Below are 20,860 nucleotides of genomic sequence, written 5' to 3' on the forward strand. Positions count from 1 at the left end.
AGGGATTTGTGTCTTCAGATTTGAGTCTAATGTTCTGACTCTAAAGCAACCACACTGGTGAATGAACTGGTTCCAGGATGAGCTTATAGTTAATCTGATTTTGTTTTTAAACAAAGAAAGGAAGTGAGTTGCATTATGGGATGCATACATTATAGAGGAGTTATTGTGCCATAGCTGTCTTTTTAGGTTATATCCATGTCAAGTTTTTATTATTTTATTAGAAGCCTCGATTATTGGTGAGAAATACTCTGTGCTGAGCTGAAAAATGTGTGTGTTTGGGGAGGTGAATGCTTTCCCACCGCGACTGTGGTTCTTGTCTCCTAACACTTGTTCTCCTCCCTGAAAACGTTGGCTTTATCGCTTCTCGGCCTTTTGGCTAAGATCAAGTGTAGTATCTGTTCTTATCAGTTTAATATCTGATACGTCCCCTATTTGGGGACCATATATTAAATTGATTTTTGGAACAGGGAGATGGAATAGGGGCTTGCTCCGTCCACTCCGCGTATCGACCTGGTATTGCAGTATCTCCAGGAACGGTGCACCCCCTCCCCGGGGATAATGGCGTTCAAAAATAGAAAAGCTTTCTTTGTTTTCACATTTCACAGGCTGTTTAGATTTTTGTAAATCTGAGTGGAGACCTGACTCTGAATGGAAAGCAATGCTCTGCTGGTTGTAGTTGGTGCTACCTCAAAAAGTTGAAGTGGTGCTGTGGTTGGTTTTGAGAGTGCCTTTCACTTGGAACTTTCTGTAAGATAATTTTTTCATCATCTCATCTCCAAACTTTGTATGTTTCCAAAATTAAACATTTTGAAATGTACTGGCAATACCTAAAAATCTGTTGTTTGTCTCTGTGGTGACACCCCTCTCTGTATAGTTCAAAGCTGGATGTGACTTTACCCTCTAACCTGGAGGTAGGATCTATGTGGTAGGCTAATTTTTTTGGTAGCTCTTGCATGTGTGAGACTTGACTATTTCATCTCTTCCTTTCAGTCCATAAATTGGGCAGATATTTTTAAATCAAATTAGGGCTGCACGATATAGCTGTCACGATTAATTGCATAGCTGTTTTTAGCGCAATAACAGCGATTCCCGGCATGTGCTGTTGTTTCTTCCCGTATGTTTTTCCCTTTAGTCATACCTGATGCAGGAGCACACCTTCAAAGTTCAGTGAAATGCTTCCAGGGCAGTGGCAGCGGGTGAGCTGGAAACAGGGGAAGCCTGAACACTATCTTTAAATCTGTCATTACTTTCAACCTGTTGCACTTTATCCTCCTTGATAAAAACAATAAAAAACAATAATTCAGTAAAACAAACAATTCACTGAATAATTGACACTAATCGTGTAATTAGAATAAATTATTATGCTCGCGAAACACTGCAGATTGTCTGAAATTTGTGTGCTAATGTGAAAGTCTTCAGTCTTTAAAAACAGTATATGAAGACTCTCTTTATGGTCTTTTATATTTCTATGGTCAGATAGACTGAAATGAGATCGGTGCATAATAATGGTCAGCCTTATTTGACAGCAGTGAGTTTTAGGGGTGCGTTTTGCTGTATCTAAAATGCAGGGAGATGGCATTGTTTAAAATGAATTTCTTTTAAAGGCTTGATTTGATGGGATCACAGGCTGAATCGCTGGAATCACTCTGTTCAGCTGGCTTGTTTGATGCCGAACTGTGGTTGACAGTAGTGCCCTTTGTATTGTCTAAAAAAACAGCGCACAAGTTTAAGGTTGAAAAATAATATATTTGTAAAAATACACACAAAGTAGTAAAAGCACAGTAGTTGGTTGCGTAAATGTACAAAATGACAATGAGGAATTAAAATGGACAGAAATTCCCTGATTTATAAAGTAAATGTTTATATACCTATATGCTTACATTTGAGAATACTGTGTGTGGTACGTACTTGCTATTAGGGCATATATTTATTTCTTACAAAATTCGGAGTCATTTCCCTCTGTTGAAATGTCCAGTGTTAACCCTTGAGAGAAATGACAGCATTTTTTCAGAAGTTTAATGCAAGGCACTCTGTCTTCTAAGCCCCCTAACCCTAAACTGTATCCTTGTTTCCTAACACCCTCAGTCCCTTCCTGCAATACCATGTCTCATACTGTCCACCCCTCCCCTTCCCTCCCTCTCTCTTCCTCAAACCCACACCTTGCCCTTACCCTTGCCCTTAGCCCCGCTCTCTGCCGCCCCCTGCTGGCTGCAGCAGCCCCCCGCAAGCCCGCGGTGCTGTGTGGCGGGCAGGTTCTTGTAGACGGCTCGGCTGTAGGGGATGAAGCAGAGGGCCAGTTGCAGGTGGCGGGCGAGGCGGCAGTACGCGGCCAGCGCCAGCACCAGCAGCGGGGTGACCAGCAGGAACCCCACCACCAGCAGAGCCACGCAGCCGCCGTCGTTCAGCAGGTCCGAGCAGTACAGGGAAGAGCCCTGCGGCCGCACCTAGGGGTGAGGAGAGGGAGGAGCGTGTTAAACATTCTGAGGTTAGTGCCAAGATGTGAATCCCTCCGTCGTTCTGTTCGTGAGTGTGTGTGTTTGCAAGGCGGTCGGTGTAGTGTGTTACATGGTGTTCTTCTCTATCGATGTGGCGCGAGGAGGGCGTGCTCCAGCGCCAGTGGACTCACCTCGCCACGTCCTTGCTTGTCTTTACTGGTGATGGACACAGATGATTACTGGAAGACATCTATGTGATATAAACTCTAAACAGCTCTTGCTATAAACTGATGTGTGTGCGTTTGGTGGTGTTTGCCCTGAGAGCCCCCTGATCCTGGCTAAATCGGTTTGGTTGCTGTGCGAAGGGGGCAGCTGTTAACCCCGAGAGCTGGAAAGCCCCCTGGCCGGGATTGCAGGACACGCCCTCATCTGGTGTCGTGGGGGAGGATGATACACGGCCGGAGCCGGGGGAGATAGTGCGAGAGGGAAAGGGTGTGATCTGCCTGCTCTGGAATGCGTTCCAGAGGTGAGGACAGACACAGAGCAGACACACAAGACACACACTTACACACAGTTTCAGAACACACGTACACACACATACATACATACATGCTTGCACACGGTTACATATTCACACACTTACTGAACCTGTACATTCACACAGAACACACAGTGAACAGAGACCCCCCCCCCTCCCCAATGTACCATGCACATTTATGCAGCCATTTACATATATATGTACGCACAAACACACATACACAAAGGCAAAACATAGAGAGGTGGTGACCTGCGTAGCAAACGTGCATTTTTTTGGCTGGAAGATCAGATGGACAGTTCCAGTAACCATTTTGTGCATAAATCACCCCCTGTATATGTCTTTTTTTCCCTTTTCTCTCTCCTCTTCCCCTCTCTCTCTTTTCTGCCCTCAGTAAAGTTGACGTGTTAATCCTTGGTAAGCCGGTCACACAAAGTCAGTAATTGGGCTGAATACTGAAGAGTCTTGTAATGAATTTCCCTGGTAATCAGTGCTTTGGAGAAGCCCTCTTTCCCAGCGTCCCACACTCCCTGACCTGCAGTGACCCAGAGGAGCACTGCGGGACAGGAGGCCCTGACCAACGGCAGGGTGTTGCGTGCGCACGTGTGTTTGAGTGGCTTGTTTGACTAAACTTTTGCTTTCAATCCTGGGCAAACATTTTCCTCGAGAAAATGCTGAGTTGTTCCATCTGTCTCTGGCTGTTAGCTGTGATTGTGGGTGGCGTCATGTTCCTGTCTGCCTTCCACAGTGATCTCTGGTCTGAGCACAGACGCCAATGGAAGCAGCGTTGTCAGACAGCTCCCATGTGAGGTCAGAACCAATAATGCCAGCGTGCTGAACTGACATGGGAACCCCACCCAGAAACTTATGTGACTGAGTTTTTGTTTGAGTGTTAATGATTGCGAGTTTGTTTTTGTGTATAGTTAAGTGATACTCCTCTCGCTCTCTTTCTGTGTGTGTGTGTGTGTGTGTGTGTGTGTGTGTGTGTGTGTGTGTGTGTGTGTGTGTGTGTGTGTGTGTGTGTGTGTGGGGCTGAGGGTTAATCCTCCTAAATGTATTCGCCGCTGACGTCAACCCCCCCCCATCCCCCTGACACTAATTCTCCCTTCTAAATGTCTGAGAAATGCACGTCAGCTTTGCCCCAGCGCTGGTATGCAAGGAGCAGGGCCAAGCAGTGTTCTGATCTTCTGCCATGCTTTTCCCTCGTGGCTGGCCACTATTACGAGTTTTCAGAGATAATTGTAGTGTATTTCAATAAACTCTTCTTTTTCATCTTTTCAGCTCTAAACTCTTCTTGAGGTTCTGTACACAGACTGTGATGGCACTTTTTCAGTTACGCCCCTTGCATGAGATATGTGTTCACTGCTTCCAGCTTTTGCGAAGATGGGGAATGAAAAAAATGAGCAGCAAGCGAGATGTCACGTTTATCTCCCCGGGAAGAACAGGAATGCAGAAACCTCCTTGCTGTTAATCTTCTGCACATGTAGGGGAGTTTGTACTGTACTCAGGCACACACTCAGATACATGTACTGTCACACACTTACACACATGCGGACTTACCGTGGAGTGGCACAGGAACCCGAACACGACCATGACGATGGCGGGGGTGAGGATGAGGCCGAAGACCAGGCCCGCCAGGCCGGCGTTGATGGTGGCGATGATCAGGTTCTGAGCGGTCACCAGCACTGAGCATGCCCAGCAATCCAGTGACCCCCGCAGCTCCAGCGGCGCATCCCCCCCACCGTCCGCCGCCGAGTACGGGGGCGGAACCACCACCCCGGACCCCCCCACGGGAGTCCCGGCGGGGGCCGTGGAGGCCACCGAGTTGGCGTGGTGCAGGTGGGGATGGGTTTGGTGGTGGGGGTGGTGGTGGTGGTGGTCCTCTCCTAGGTCCATGGTCTGGTGGTGGGACAGCCCCTTCTCCAGAGTGCCAGTGATGCTCATGGTGAACTACAGGGCAAGAATTACAGTTCAGTCAGTCATTTTCCATCACTGCCACCTGAGGGGGCTTTCTTCCTCGCCAGCTTCATGTGCTTTACATGCAAATCAGCTACAGAAGCCTGGAATTGACACTCAAGCCTCCCATCTGTTACCAGAAAGTGAGCCACAGCCAGGAAGCACAAGACCTTAACCCTGATGCTTTTACCATCTGTGTCTAAAATTTTAAAACTACGTTTGGTTGTGGTCAGGAGTGTCTTCACTATAATGCATGTTCTGCTTTCTTTTAAAAAAATAAACAGGATTGCTTGTGATTTTTTGTTTTTGTTTATGCCAAGCTGCGGTCACTTAATTGCGTGTGAAGTTCACCCGGAGGTTTGGATAGGTTGTTTGTCTTGCGTCTTCGTTTATCTTGTTTTATCCTCCTCTCCAGGGTATGCTTCATAAGCTGATCTTTTTCATGATTTATCTTAAAGCTGATCAGCCAAAGGAAAACCGGTGAAGTCCAACTGATAGAGTCGCATGTGCAGCAGGATGAAGGGTGCGACTTGAGGGAGAGATAAGATGGAGGGATGATGAAAAGAGGGAAGTTTGAATTGGAGATCACAGGGGCGCCAAGACTTCAGAGGGGTAACCAGTAAAAGGGTGATACGTCAGGCAGAAGACGGTTTGATTATCTGAGTTCTGTGTGTAAGATGTTTGTTTTTCAAACATTAAATCTGAGATCTGAAAGCTGAAAAAATGAGGAGCACTTGATGTACTTGGCTAATCCCACTGCGGTGTTCAGGCCCTTAAAGCCCTGAATTGTTATGCCCAGGAAGCGGATGGAATTTCAGTGTTGGGTGGGGGTTATAATATGTGTTTTATAATTCCACTGAAGAACATTTCACGTTTTACAAAACCATTAACATTAAAATCAAAAAAGTCTTCTTTGCACAACACATTCTTCAAGATATTGGATATGAAGGAAAAGTTCTGCAATTTGGTACATTAGAAATGACAGATTGTGACTTTTTGGCAAATGCGTTGATAAGTTATGAAATGACTTAAAATCTTAATGAAGCATTAAGAACATAACCCTGCCATTTGAACCTTTCTTGTGCCAAATGTTACACTCTCACTTGGATTTATGTAAAAACTAGTTTTAGTCAAACTTGAAATTCGCACCTAAATCCCTTTTCTTCTGGATTACTTCTGGGGTTCCTTAATGACCGTAAATTTCCTCAGTGTAACTAGAACAGTCTGATGCCTTCTTAAGACATAAAACTTTGACTAATTGACAGCAATGGGCTTGTGCAGATTTGCTGCTGAGGGTTTTGAATATTGGCATCAGACGATGCTCTCTCTCTCTCTGGCCGCATGTTCCCTTCCACAAGCCAACACCTACATTTATATTACATATTACATGTGTTAAATAATTTTACACCTAAATATTCGTATTACTAACTTTGGTTAGGTGCAGTACATGAAATGTATTTTTTGGTATGTTGCACAGTAGCCCAATATCGGCATAGAACTGACAGATTTCCCGATTTTCCATTTTTCAGGAATATCAAGACTGTGTCCACTGCGAATGGCAAGACTCCAGCGTACAGTGTGAATAACTCTCTAAACGGAAAGAATTGAAACATGCCCTGTTCACTAGGTGATGCGACTCCAGCATTTTGTGACCTGACTTGTGACTTGACCTGATCGGTGTGGGAGGAAGGGGAGATTAACTCCTATGACCTATGGAATTCTTGCATCTTTGCTGTGGAAAGTTTGGACAGAGGTGATTCTTTTGGGGGTAATGTAAATGCTTTTTTTCCCTCATCTCTGTTCTGGTAATGGAAAGTTACTGCAGGAAGCAACAGGAAGTGACTGTCGAAGACGGAGGAGAGTGTGGGAGAACAATGGGATGCCAGACAGCTGGGTCTTTAAACAGAGGCATTACTGCCCAGGATGTTATGGATCTCTATGCGGAGATGTGCTGGTACAAGGAGTCTCGCCCGAAAACACTCTGCTATTGACAGGGGCTTGTAATGTTTCCTGAACAGTCGATGCATAGTAGCTGTTTATTTAAATCTCAGCTGGCTGCTTTGATTCCATTCCAGGAATGCCTTGAGTACTCGTTGGCATTGTTTTTGCTGGACTGGCCGGAAATAATGGCTATTAGGCATACCCAGCAGTGCTAAGGAAAAAGCGTCACTGAACCAAGAGGCTTACTGCCGTAAACTAGGTGGAGGGCACTGTGTACATCAGTTCAGAAAGACAGAAAAATGTAACTGATTATTATAGAGAACTGAGGGAACACTTATCTTGACAAAAGTTTTCAGAGTAATTACAAAAATATGCCAATATTTTTTCTAATTACTTTGTGAACAAAGTATGTAATCTCACCTCACCTGAATCTTTGTTCAAATTTTAATTTAAATGTCATTGTACAGTTATCTTCAGTGAATGAAGTAAATGTGTAATTATTGCTGCTATGAGCTCTGCTGATTCCCCCTTAGGCGAGGTGGTTAGCGTTAGCATCAGAGTGTGTCTACTTTACTTTCACCATGATGGGCTCGGCTGCTCCCTGAGCCCGTGCATAGAGATGGCGGCGCTGTGGTTTTACTCACTGTGTGCTGTGCAGCCTGGCAGATCTCTCACTCCCTCTGTTCCTCACTCTCTTCCCCTCTCTTTTCTCCTGCTGTCCTTTTTCTTCCCCGGCTCTCCAGCCACAGGGCCCTGGCGCGCGCTCTTTTTTGGGTGAGAGGTGCACTCACACGCTCTGCTCTTTGTCCTGCCAGTCTTGTCCCCCCCACCCTTGTCCTCTCTCTGCAGGGCTGAAGGGTGTGTGTGTGGCGCTAGGGTCAGCTGAAAAGACCGGAATGAAATATAGATCCTCTTCACTCTCAAGTGGACCTCTTGCTTCTTCCTCTCCTCTGAGCTTCTCTCCTCTCCTCTCCTCCTCAGATGGTGAGGAAGACCTGTGTTGCTGTGATGTCTTTAGTTTGGAATAACCCAGGACTAGCTGTCCAGCCGGCCCCCTCTCCACACGGAAGGTTTTGAATCAAAGTCTCCTCTCTCCAAGGTAGTGTCTCCTCTTCCCTCTAATGCTTGTGGCAGAGTGCTTTGTGGAGTTGCAGCAGTGCCTTTTTCTCTCTCTCTCTGCCTGCCCCTCTCTTTCCTTCCTCCAATACTCTGTCCTGCCCTTGAGTGCACCCCTTCTGGGCAGGATGGGGGTGTGTGTCGGGAAAAGGGGGGGTGGGGGCGCTGATAACCTGAGTGTCTGGAGAGGGAGAGAGAGAGTGTTTATTTAAAGAGCTGAAGCTTGGGGTGTAATTACCAGAGTAGAGGTGGGGCGGCCGTGCCCGCCATCCCAATAACTGAATAACAACTGTGAACTGAAAATAACTGAGGATGCAGGTCAGGAAGTGCGAAAAGGGGAGAAATGCCCTGGCGCGGCAGATGTAAGACCTCTCAGTTAGTCGTTAGTGCAGATTAACTGCAGAAAATCCAACTAAAGGATGACTGGCAGTTTATGGGGATGTTCAAATGGTCACGCTGTAAGTGCAGAATATAGAGAGAGCAGAGCTCGTCTGGGCTGGCCCCTCGTGTCAAGGAAGGCTGGCAGAGCTACAGTATATGTTGCTTTGTTGAGTGGTTTTAATGAGTGAAAAATGAAGCTGCTGGCGGTTGTCTTGAAAGATTTTGAGTTTTCCAGTCGTGACCTTTGACCCCCCGGAGTGCAGAGCTTGATGCGGACTGACAGGCCGCTGCTGTGGTGTGTGGGGGGTTCACCGCCATGAGAATGCACAGATTTGTGGAGGAGGGGATTGATCTGAAAATACCGTGGGAGGTTGGGGAAGAGTTGAGATCTTTCAGAGAAAGCACTTGGATTGAAAAAGGCAAGGAGCAGAACACCAAAAAGGAGCGATAGAGACAGATAGATGGATAATGACGAAAGAGTAGTGTGGTTTCCTTTCATGAGTAGAGCTCCTGTAATCTCAGAGAGAAAGTGGAGAGATGGAGGAAGGGAGGGGGGGAGGGAGAAAAGAAGGGGGAGGGTTCAGCAGATTGATAAGAAGGCAGTCGGCGGGGTTCAGATCACATGCCTGCAATTTGTTTGGCAGATTAAGTCTCTCTCTTCTCCTGAGCTGGTCCTATTTATTTACTCATCATGACCCCCAAGAGCACTGCACACATATCAGATACTGCTCTTGGGAGAGTGAGGATTTTCGGGCTGGGGGTACACAGGCGGAGATCAGAGTGAGAAGAAAAAGGGGCGGTAAAGTAGAAAAAATGGATATTTTTATACATCCTTTAAATTTTTTATCAGAAGGCTCCCGTTATAGCAAAAAAACATCAGCATGTTACCTGCAGTCATTCATTGTAAGTGTTGTGCTGGGCATTTGTTAGCCATTTGCTACTGTTGAAATACTTGATGTGCATTTTATTTTGCATCTTATAGAAAATCCAAAGGAGTAACCAGGAAGAGAATGGCAGTTAATGGAATGGGGATGGGGGAGGGAAACGGAGAGAAGGAAAGAAGTAAGGGGACACTGCTTTGGTCTCTAGGATGGTGTGATTTGGGAGCAGACGTCAGGAAAGAGGGCTGGAGGGAAAACAAACAGTGGTGAAAACCGCAGCACCAAACACTACCATTCTATTACAGTATTACACAACACTCACCACATTGCGCAACTCTGCTTGCACAACCACGCTCTCCATTTTGCACAGCTCTTACAGCTTTTCATTGTATTACACAACACTACTCTCATAGATGTACTCACAATATTACACAACATTACTCCCACAGTATTACACAGCACTACTCTCATAGATGTACTCACAATATTACACAACATTACTCCCACAGTATTACACAACACTACTTTCATATACTCTCACAATATTACACAACATTACTCCCACAGTATTACACAGCACTACTCTCATAGATGTACTCTCACAATGTTACACAACATTACTCCCACAGTATTACACAGCACTACTCTCATAGATGTACTCTCACAATATTACACATTACTCCCACAGTATTACACAACACTACTCTCATAGATGTACTCTCACAATGTTACACAACATTACTCCCACAATATTACACAACACTACTCTCATAGATGTACTCTCACAATGTTACACAACATTACTCCCACAGTATTACACAACCTTATTCTCTTATGCCCAGGAGTGATGGCAGCCTTTATTATTAACTAATTATAGTTTGCTTAGCAGATGCTCTTATCAGAATCAACTTGCTTAGTTTACAAGAAGCAGTGTAGCATGGTGGTAAGGAGCAGGGCAGGATAAAATGTACAAATTGTAAGACTGTAGATAAGAGCATATGCAAAATGACAATGTAATGTAATACAGGTTATCCATTTATACAGTTGAATGTTTATTGAGGCCATTCAGGCTAGATACTGGGCCCAAAGGTACAGCAGAAATAGCCCAGCTGAGAATTGAACCAACAAATTCTGGGTTATGAGCCCTCTGCCTCACTGGTTGGATACAATAAACACACGTTGCTTAAGTAATTGGGTGAAATCCAGAGGGGAAAAGGCAGGCAGGAAAGTACACTACTGGTTTGTTGGATCTCTGGCCACTGGGTCAGAGCGTTATTTATTGTAGTAAATAATATGGGCATGATAAAAAAACTGGTTAGTGGGTCTCTCTCTTTTTTAAGACAGCGCATCATTGGTGTGTAATTTCAGGTCATATTCACTGACCTGGAACTGCTTGTGTTAGTGTGTCAGGCACTGGCATGCAAAGCCAAGTCCACTGCTTTGGTCACACAGTTGATTTCTGTGAATTGGAGCTGTAAATGGTTTTCATAGGCCTACTTGTTTTTTGAGTAAAGGAGATGCACTCGCAGTTGAAATTCAGTTTCTTTTGCCAAAAACCTGACGTCTCATGTGTGGAATTGTGTGATGGGGGGGTCTTCCTGCCCTTACTGGAACCAGGATTTCCGCAGGTCTGACCTGAACCCCCCCGGACATGTTGCGATGATGATGCACTCACTCTCTCACACTCACAGAGGAAACCGCCACTACCCCCCCCCCCCCCGAATACAGAAGACTGACTGGTACAGGCAGATGCACGTAGAGTCATGCAGACGCTCTCCCAGGCAGGCACGCACAGTAACCCTGTGAAGGAAGCTGTGTAAGCAGGCAGGGGGAGAGCTTATCGGAGTGCTTTCGGGTAGAGAGAGGGCATCCTGCCTGTGTTTCACTCGGCGAGAACAGGCCGAATCCTGGCACTGCAGCAGAAAACCTGAACATGGAGTATGACTGATAAGGAGGGGTGGATGTCTGCCATACTGGACTCACAGCCTGTGTGTGTGTGTGTGTGTGTGTGTGTGTGTGTGCGCGTATGTGTATAGACTTCGTTAGCAGACCAATGAGGTGGAGCATGAGCTATAAGTGGAATGGTCATCGGAAGCGGAAAATACAACAAAAATATATTACATGTGGTCAGGCTAACACCCACATCTGAATGATGCATTTACTTAAGACTAATTGATTGGTCAGGTGAGTTTAATGCATAGTATGTTTTGGCCAGTATGTTTTTAAAGCTCACAAAGACTCTGGGCTGTCACTCAGCTGTCCTCAAGTGTGTCCTTCCTCTCCAGAGAAGGACGTGTTTGCCTGTTAGAGCATGAGCACTTGTGACCAGCCTCCCCTTGGCTACAGCTCGCCCCCACGCCCGTCATCCGTTTAATCCCGTCTCCTTGTTTAGTTTGGAGCTCCATTGTTGGCGGTGTCTGTGGAAACTGGGCTGCAGCGTCACACACAAGTGTCACATGTATGGAGCGCCTGAGCGCCAGCTTCTGTAATGTGGCCAGCAAGTAAACTAAGAGCAGATACAGCGCTGCTGGGCTTCCCCTCGCACCCAGGCCAGTGGCCTTTCACAGGAAGCAACTCTGATAGGCCAGAATTTCAGAGCACATCTGAGCAAATAAAGATGAACATTCCGCTCCTTTTGGAAGGGCAGTTTGGCTTGTGTCAGCCTCCACTCTCAGCACATGGATGAGTGGTTATGCGTCACACATGCTCACGGAAGAAAATACATGAATCACATTAAAGACCATATTTGAATGAAGATAATAAATTATCTGAGTATAATTAGGCTGAACTGCTGTGGATTGCTAATACTGTTGCATATTTCAGTAGTAAATTGAAATTTTATGTTTTATAACTCTGGGTCTAGCACCAGACAGGGTTACTATAACCATTCAGATGTAGTTGATTAAATTGAACTGAGCTTCTGATGCGAACATGCAAAGGCTAGCTGTAGGTAGAATGAAGGAATGGCATCAGAGAAAACTAACTCTAAAGTGAAAAGCATCTGGTGGAGTGATAGGCACCATTCACCAGATTATGGAGTAGTTCTGGGACATACCAAGCTGGGTTGGGTCTACAGGGTGGACTGTAAAAACCTGCATTTGAAGCCTGTAAATGCCTGGGCTCCATTCATGGTTCATGCACAGTCTCCAAATTAAATAAAAAGTAAGGCTGTATCGCATCAGATATGTACAGTGGGTAACACAGCATAGCATCAGTTTAATCCCAGTAGCTACTATTAGGATTGGGTTTTGTTTCTTTGCTTTGGCATTTGCTGCTGATGTCATCAAGCAGCCAGAGGCAGCCCTTTCCAGGTGAGAATAAAAGGTGAGCTGCTGACAGCTGACAAAATGTAGGGGCAGATTTCCATGGGGAGATGAGATGACAGCATTTGGTTGAGGCTTATAACTTTTGGTCATTTTACAGTGCTGTTTGTTTTAGCCAGGACACTGGCAGATAGCGCTTGTTTGGGGTCTACAAGGATCCTGTCACTAGGTTCTTTTTATATGCTTTGTTCCACTTTTGACTTGCAAGACTCCACCCCCTCCCACTTATTTGCTGATGTCTCTCTGAAACTGAGTGCTGTCTGTCTCATTGTTTGTTCCATTTAGCTGAGTTTATTACAACCTGTGGAATCAAAATCTGTAGAATGATTTGCCTTACATGTGGACACCAGAGACTCTTAGAATGTAAACCCATATTAAAGTCCATGTTTTCACTGTCTTACGGTTTAAAGTGGTCCTACTTGCACTTTGCCACCATGCTCCCCTCATGTGACTTTGATACCCTACCCCTGCTATCAGGAGGACCCTACAAACTCCCGTCTCTCTGTTCCCCCACAGGCCCTCCCTGGGACTCCATCAGGATCTCCCTTCAGCTTCCATACCTCCTGGACCCTTGGCTCACGTGAGCATCTTAAGGCCCTGTCAGTGCGGAGGCTTTGCTCTGTGCTTTTTCCTGTGCCTCCAGTGCTGCAAATTTTGATGATTTGTTGAAACTTACGCCTGATGTTTGTTCCTAACACTGAATAATAATTTCATTCGTGACACTTTTCCCCCGCTAGTAATAGCACTCATTTATGTCGGTCAATGCCGAGGTCACTGAACCGTGTGAGGAATAAAGGTAGTGCCTGCCTGTAACTGTGAGTCATAGTGAAAGATAAATGTTATGTAAATCCCACCCTCAGTTTCGCGTAATACTACCACCTACTCAGATACAAAGATTCGCTCTAACTAAAAACCTATCTTTGGGTGCCACAAGGGGATTGAGGGGAAATTTTCCACATTTTCCCCTTCATGAATATTTTATTTCATCCCGTCATTTATATATTAATGCATGTTGGGTTTGTACCGTGTAGGTTTTACCTGGAACGTGATCTATGAAGCGCTCTGGTAGAGCGATCTGAGTACATTATCTACAGCAAATCAAAGTGCAGAAATGGGTATTTTTGTTACGCCTGTTGATTTAGAAAAAAACACATCTGAATGGCTAAACATGAAGTGTGGAAGCGAAAGAAACACTGAAAATGTGAGTGCATCAGTCCAAACGGAGCACGTGGCAGGAAGTCTGAAAGCGTCATTCAGCACCTTTACTACCGCTGTTACTAAGCTAAAGGTTAAAAACAGATGTGTAGATTCTCTCGAACACAGCCTCGTGTAAACGAAAGATCATACTAATACCACAGTACACCTCAAGTTAAAATGTACCAGTTAGTCTTGCCAATGGAAGGCTTACGGAAAAAAAAGCAAATACATGCCATTAAGATTTATCAAAAGATTTTATTAATAAGTCATAAATGTCACACAAATTCACAAAGTGTTTAAGACATGTCTGGCTCAGTTTGTTTGGTGTGTGAATTCTCTAAACAGTGCAGTTTAATTGACCACAAAGGAGGGAAAATGTATATTGCAACAGGAAAAATAGATTTTTTGTTTTTTTAAAAAGAAAAGTCGAGAAACTTCAGCACCTTCTATCCCTTGTTTTTAAACAGTAAAACAAGACAACCATTCTTCTTGTGTAGGAAAATGTGTTCATTAAGGGTACAAAGAGCCTTTGATTAGTTTATATCTACACAGCTCTGTGCGCTACCAACTACAGAGGAGGTGAAGTTATAATTATAGATATATCATTTATATATGAGGGAAGGGGGTGGGGGGCAAGGGGAGGTAAGCTAGGGTGACCATACGTCCTCTCTTTCCCGGACATGTCCTCATTTTGGGACCTAAAACATGCGTCTCTAAACGAGGACATGTCCGGGGAAAAGGGGATGTATGGTCACCCTAGGTAAGCACCAGGAAAACAGCCCTCCCCAAAGTCCCCCTTCAAATATTAAAGAGGAATAATAATAGAAAACCTTTCAAATCTGATATCCCTAATAAAAAAGGGGAGAACATTAATATCCAATAAATAGAAGAAAAAACAAAACATATAAATAAAAAACACAATTTACAATTTTAAATCTTAAAATCCAGAAGAGGAATTAATTCATAAAGGAAACAAAATGGGAGGTACAACGAATAATTCCACCAAACAAAATTAACACATAAAGAGTGAAAAAAGACCCGATGTGTTCCTCAAAGGGTATATCAAGACAAATCCTGCTCGGTGGCAGAAATAAAATTAGATTTATGCTAAACAAGATTTACAACACACAAGATTCTGAAAGACAACTGAAACCTTAACAAAAAGTCATCTTAAAACCCGTATGTTTTGAAGCATTCCAAACAATTGTAATTTTTTATTCTTAATGCTTTAGAAAAATGTTCATATTTCTATTATTAGTATTTTTCATTATCATTTATCTAAATACAAGTCACAAGGCCAATGTGGTATATCTAGGCTGATCTAGTAAAAAAAAAAAAAAAAGAATAAATAAAACAAAAAAAAATTTAAACAGCACCCCACAAATTCAAACAGCATTTACAAATTTCAGCATTTAAGAATAAAACACAACCAAAAACATGCCATTGAGATCATAAACTCCCTCAGTCAGTCATTTGATCCTCCTGTCATTACCATAACAAACACTGCCTTCTATGGAGAGTCCCTCTGAGAGCCAATCAGCAGCTGGTAGACAGGACCAACAACAGTAAACCGGAGTTTTATTGGCTGATGTGGTATTGTAAACAACATTTAGTAAACTGGTTTTCGATTGGCTGTTCAGCAAGTATTAGCAGTAGTAATAAAAAAGACAAACATAATAAAAGAACGAATTCAGATTAACAACAAAAAACAACTTGTGTTCTCCTGACAGACAGGAGTTTTGGTTATGGCTGGGAGATGGCTGGAGGCCTCATCGGGAGCTGGGTGTTGGAGCCTGAGAAGGAAAAGGAAAAAAGACGGTTCAGATTAAGGGCTATAAAGGGGGTTAAAACGTGTAGAGAAACTGGAGAACCAGCTCTTGTGTTTATGTGTCATAAATTAACAAAGCTTAAAGTGTCCTCCAGAAATGCGTGATTTAGGGTGACGCTCTGTGGGGAGTTATACACAAGGTCTTCTCACCAGGACGAAGTTGTCGTAGATGTTCATGAGCTCCTCCATCCGGTACTGCTCCAGCACCACCACAGCGGACAGGCTGGGGCTGCGCAGACGTGCGCAGTCCTCGCAGTGCACCACATACATCTTCCTGCTTCCGTTCTCACTCGTCACAAACAGCAGGTTAAACACCTCCACCTGCACAGAAATCACCCATGCTGTAATGCACTGCGCAAAATGATCATAGCACAGGCCAGCTATCCTGGCATTTACTTCACTTAGTGTGAGCTCTTCCACTGCGAAATCCAGGCATTAACATGGACAGATAACATCCAATATAATTCAACCTAATTACCTGGCAGTAAATTTAAATTATAGAATAAATGTTGTCAGTTTTATCCTTAATCATTTTGTTCTATTCCATGGGTAAGCTCTCGATTCCCAGCTCAGTCCTCAAGAGGCAGAACTCACATCGCACTCGTTGCAGTAGTAGGCCGGCTCATCCTTTACGCGGCTCTGGTAGGAGATCTTCTTCCCGGCAGCCACGAGCTGGTCCCTCAGAATCTGAATGTGCTTGATAGACTGCAGGAGACAGTGTCTGAGGGAGGCAGAGGAAGGGAGTGAGAGATGAGATCAGCTGGGAGACATCTCAGATCTGCAGAAGGCAGGCTCCCCCAGTCTGGGAGACACATGTGCATGCATGGACCTGGTGTCCATATCTAGTATGTACATATATACGCACATACACACAAAATATTGTGTCTTGCTATATTACCCTGCTTAACTACAGTATTTTAAATTAGAGCACCTAAATATCCTGACTTTCAAATAAACGGTTAACCGGAGGCATCACTCTTTTAAGGAAAGGTTGCTGACCTCAGTCACACAGACACAGTGTCCACACTCACTTGATCATCTTGTAGGTGTCCGCGTCAGTGACCTTCACAGTGCGAGCCACGTTCCAGGACACATGGATCATGGGGACGATGGACTTGACCTTCTTGACTTCGTTCCACTCGAAGCGCTCCAGAGCCAGCTGGTACTGATAGGCTGTAGCAACAGAGAGAGCACCGCTTAGTGTGCGAGCTCCATCACTGCAGTCGTCCGTTGGCCTCCTGTTGCTGTCAGTCATTTCTGGTTTCAGTCATTGGCCTGCTAGCCTTGTCATTCCAATCATCATCACTACCCTTGCAGAATCCCAGACTCCAAATGAACAAGAGTACACTGCAGAACAGTGCAAACACCAGTCTGCCCATACGATGCTAATCTAAACTCAAGCGCAAATTCACAGCTCTAAACTGCTCACTCTATACCTTTTTGCCATCTGGGGGTTTAGGGTGAAATTTAGACTCTATGGTAATACCAAGAGACTTATATATTGTACAGAACCAGTGATTTTCCTTTCCAGTGATGACCTGCCCTACTCAGATAAACAGGTGTCACAGTCCTCATTTGTGTGGGCGACTTACAGTTGATTGGCCCCACATTCCAGGCGATGTTGTTGCACCAGCCCACAGCCTGGACCCAGTGTACTGTCCCGGCATTGATCCACACCAGGTCCCCTGGCCGCTGGATGAAGCGGTACACTGGGATGTTGGCCCGGTACAGATCCTCCAGAACCGGCCACCACGAGCCCGTCAAGTAGTCCACTCCATGCCTGAACAGAGGAGAGAGTGGAAGTTGCAGATACACAGCTTTCAGGTGATGGCCCTTATAAGACAGTGAGCAGGCTGCATCCATCATTAGTCTGAACCCCAGCTCCAAAGGCAGAAGCTATCTGCAGCACTCACTTCTCACAGAAGTCACTGATGGCCCCCCAGTAGTTATCATGCACAGCAAACCACTCGCAGTCTCCTGGACCGATGTTGATGTTCACAGAACAGAAGTTATTGTTCTCCTGATGCCCTGTTGGTCAGAGGGCAACACAGAGTTACTAAAGAGCATGAGCATGTATACATACATTCAGCCATATACCCCCATCCTCCCACAAAACACACTGGCTTCATTCTCCCTCACAGCTGTTTTCCTGTTGCACCTGTCTCTCTTTGCCCGACACACACACACACACACACACACACACACCTGGCGTTCGGCTGCCCGGGACCTTCATGTATAGCTGCACAGTGTTCATCCCCAGGATAGTGTGTCCCACATGACTCAGCATGTTTCCACTGGATGACACACGCATGAAGGCTGGCAGCTTCAGCAGCTCCTGCAGCTGTGGCTTCCACCTGAGAGAGAGATGGATGGACCACGGATCATCATCTGCACCTCTGCAATGCTCATTTCCATAATAATCATCTTGTTAAATCACTCTTACAGCAGTACTGAATTAAAGGCTGTAAGTATTCTGGTCATCTTCCATGGGGGTTATTTAATCCCCCTCCCCAACACACACACCACCCATGGAGAAATAAAAACACCCTGCAACACCACAACTGGCCAGCAGATGTCAGAGCTGCACCACTGGAGCGGCAGAAAGTTCTGGAACAGAGGGAGAAGTTGCACACTTGGGCAGGAATGCTGGAGTTGCACTGATATCCACAGCTTCCCCTCGCTGCAAACCATCTACAGCAGTAACACCATGGCCACAAAGCATCAGCAACACTCAACATGTCTGCTCACCTCTTAGCGTCTGAGAGGTCGATGTTGGTACCAAATTTGATGATCTTTCCCACTGGTTTCTGCTCCCCACTAAGGGACAAGGGGGAAAAAGACTATTAGAAACAAAAGCATTCCATACAGAGGAGCTGACCGTCTTACAGTCATTTGTATAGTTCAGTGTTTACTGTGGGAATGTGCCCTCACCAGGTAAGGTAATAGAACTGTCTGTGTTACAAGCCGTGCCCTGTACTACACAACTGCATTTATTTCAATGGACTATTAAAGCAGGTCAAGTTAAATACGCTGCTCAAAAAGACAAGAGTGTGCTGCCAAGGACTGCCTGCTTTGTGTGAGGTGGGGAGAACTCTACCTGCTGTTGCTGGTGTTGGTGGCTGAGGCTGTGTTGGCTGGGGGCTCTGAGGCTTTTTTCTTCTCCTCTTCTTCATCCTCATCATCTTCATCCTCTTCATCACTGCCCTTCTCCTCCTGTGGTCAGAGTGAGGAGAGAGATTGAGACTGCAGGAAGCACACAGGTTGTGGATGAGGAAAGTTTGAGGCGTGGTTGTGTGGGCGGGGCGTACCTGCAGGCTCTCCTGGAAGCTGGAGGCCTGGTACTGGGCATATTTGGCGATGGTGGTGTGGGAGCGGCTGCTCTCGCAGGGCCAGGTCTGAGCAGAGCCACTGGGGTCCCAGTTCTCATCAGCCGGCTGCTGCACCTGCGTGCGCACCTCCACTGCGTGTTCCCCATTTGCCTCCACCAGAGACTTAGTGGAGAACAGCCCCAGATCTGAGAGAGTCACAGAGTCATCAGTCAGCTGATAAACAGGCTCACATGGGGATGGTCGTGTCATGTGATGCTGTGGAGTTTTAGTGCAGTGTTTACAAGGTTATGCTGTGTTGCTGTGCTGTATTAGCATTGAAACCTGCTCATGCAGTGCTTCTAAGATTGTTGACTTCTTATGGTTTTCTGCTTGTGTTGTACTCTACCTCACTTTTAAGTCGCTTTGGATAAAAGCACCTGCCAGATGAATAAATGTGAATGTAATGTGAATGTTTGGATAGGGTAGCGGAGGAGTGCTGTGTTGCTGAAAATAGTGATGGGGCAGGAGACTCACTGAGGCGGAGGGAGCCAGCCAGCCCTCTGATGACAGTAATGGGGTTCTTGGGGTCTGTGCAGAACTGCAGAAGCACGGGGGAGAAGGCGTCTCTCTTGCTCTCCAGCTAGAGGAACAGAAAGGCCATTAGCATGCCTGGCACTCCTTTACATTGTACATCATAACCCACAAAACCCAACTGCTACAGACTGTGCCAGCATAGCCCAATCACATTACTGTCATACCAGTAAACTACTTTTCATTCAAATTCCTATTACTGCACTTGCCCAGAGACTTGAAAATTGGATAAAATTACAAGGAGAAACACATATGGTGCTATAAGCAATGCTGTGCAGTTATGTGGAAGGCACAACACTAGCCCTGCTGTTTGACATGTTTCTGCCACATGTATAATACAGCAGTATAGTCGTGGTCTCAAAACCAGGCCCTTGTAATCTACCATTTAGTTTGCTTTCTGTATCACTCTAAATCACCTTTCTGTTTATTACTCATAATTGTTCAGTCACTTCTTTATGATATTACACATACTGTAATTGACATCATAATGGTGCTCGGGCATGATTATTTAAGTGCTCTAATTATGATAAAATTACAAAATGGTCTGGCCAACTTTCAATGTGAAAGAAATGCTGTTTTCATGAAGGACATACTGTGTTACAAGCTGAAGTAAAGGGTAAGTGTTGTGTGTGAACAGACCACAAAACACCTTTACTCAGAGTACAGTTTAACTACAAATCCAGAACACCATTCAACATTAAGTTGAACCTCTTTCTAAAGGAATTATTTGCCACAGAATGCATTCAAATAATCTATCGGCTCATTACAGCGGGGAGATTAACATTACAGCTGTAATGAAAACCAGCACTTGTAGGGAGGGCTTATGGTTGTGGAGTAGGAAATCTGGCTATGCGGGGAACAGTATGCTGCCATGAGGGGGCGGTATGAATCAACCCTAACAACAACTGAAACACAGTCTTCCCACCCAATCAAAAGCCATCCTGCTATTTATTGTATATGCAGAACTTGCATACATATTGATGGTGTCTGTCACCATGTACACGGTGAAATATTTCTGTTGACAAAATGGCTACAACTGAAGTTTAAGTCATTTATGGGCCTGAGTCAGAGACTGATTAGTGATAACAGGTGTGTCATGGTGACAGATATCTGACAGCTGTTTGTCTACAGGATTGAAAGGTGATTGACAGGTGTGGACGTGACTTACATAGATGCTGGGTGTGGGTGGGTTGAGCTTTTCTCGCGGGATGGGCAGTTCCCTGTTCATGATGGGCTTGACTGAAAAAGCGGGGAGAAGATAGGACTCCCGGAACTTCCCCTTCACTCTCGCTCCCCTGAGAAAAAGACCATAACAGACTGCATCACAAATGCTGCTGGTCACCTACAAAACGAGTCTACATAGTGACA

General features: G+C 45.2%; 2 protein-coding genes and 1 non-coding gene across 5 annotated transcripts in view; 1 reads left to right on the forward strand and 2 right to left on the reverse strand.

The window, feature by feature from the left end:
• Positions 1-356: 356 nt before the first annotated feature.
• Positions 357-547, forward strand: LOC118791701. Its single transcript, XR_005005562.1, has one exon. It is a non-coding gene; the product is annotated as a U2 spliceosomal RNA (small nuclear RNA).
• A 1,481-nt stretch (positions 548-2,028) lies between these two features.
• Positions 2,029-7,546, reverse strand: tmem88b (transmembrane protein 88 b). Its single transcript, XM_036548627.1, has 3 exons — positions 7,512-7,546; positions 4,531-4,920; positions 2,029-2,444 (listed from the first exon to the last, which is right to left on the reverse strand). The coding sequence occupies exons 2-3, from the start codon at positions 4,912-4,914 to the stop codon at positions 2,148-2,150; spliced, it is 681 nt and encodes a 226-aa protein (XP_036404520.1). The 5' UTR covers positions 4,915-4,920; positions 7,512-7,546; the 3' UTR covers positions 2,029-2,147.
• A 7,595-nt stretch (positions 7,547-15,141) lies between these two features.
• Positions 15,142-20,860, reverse strand: part of kdm6ba (lysine (K)-specific demethylase 6B, a) — a 40,077-nt gene continuing 34,358 nt past the window's right edge. For all 3 annotated transcript variants that reach the window (XM_036549107.1, XM_036549106.1, XM_036549105.1), the window contains 12 exons: positions 20,661-20,787; positions 19,436-19,541; positions 18,902-19,107; positions 18,691-18,806; positions 18,342-18,410; positions 17,799-17,947; positions 17,507-17,621; positions 17,186-17,373; positions 16,625-16,766; positions 16,188-16,314; positions 15,744-15,914; positions 15,142-15,558 (listed from right to left, as the gene is read on the reverse strand). In XM_036549107.1, the coding sequence (XP_036405000.1) occupies positions 15,535-15,558; positions 15,744-15,914; positions 16,188-16,314; positions 16,625-16,766; positions 17,186-17,373; positions 17,507-17,621; positions 17,799-17,947; positions 18,342-18,410; positions 18,691-18,806; positions 18,902-19,107; positions 19,436-19,541; positions 20,661-20,787 (1,540 nt within the window). In that variant the 3' untranslated portion in view covers positions 15,142-15,534. The remainder of the gene's footprint in view (positions 15,559-15,743; positions 15,915-16,187; positions 16,315-16,624; positions 16,767-17,185; positions 17,374-17,506; positions 17,622-17,798; positions 17,948-18,341; positions 18,411-18,690; positions 18,807-18,901; positions 19,108-19,435; positions 19,542-20,660; positions 20,788-20,860) is intronic.

Source organism: Megalops cyprinoides, chromosome 16, assembly GCF_013368585.1.
Source record: "Megalops cyprinoides isolate fMegCyp1 chromosome 16, fMegCyp1.pri, whole genome shotgun sequence".
In the NCBI taxonomy this organism is placed as follows: domain Eukaryota; kingdom Metazoa; phylum Chordata; class Actinopteri; order Elopiformes; family Megalopidae; genus Megalops; species Megalops cyprinoides.

Coding starts and splice junctions, on each gene's coding strand:
- tmem88b (XM_036548627.1), bottom strand. CDS start 4,914: ATGAGCATCACTGGCACTCTGGAGAAGGGGCTGTCCCACCACCAGACC. Junction 2,445..4,530: donor GGTTCCTGTGCCACTCCACG/GTAAGTCCGCAT, acceptor CCTCACCCCTAG/GTGCGGCCGCAGGGCTCTTC.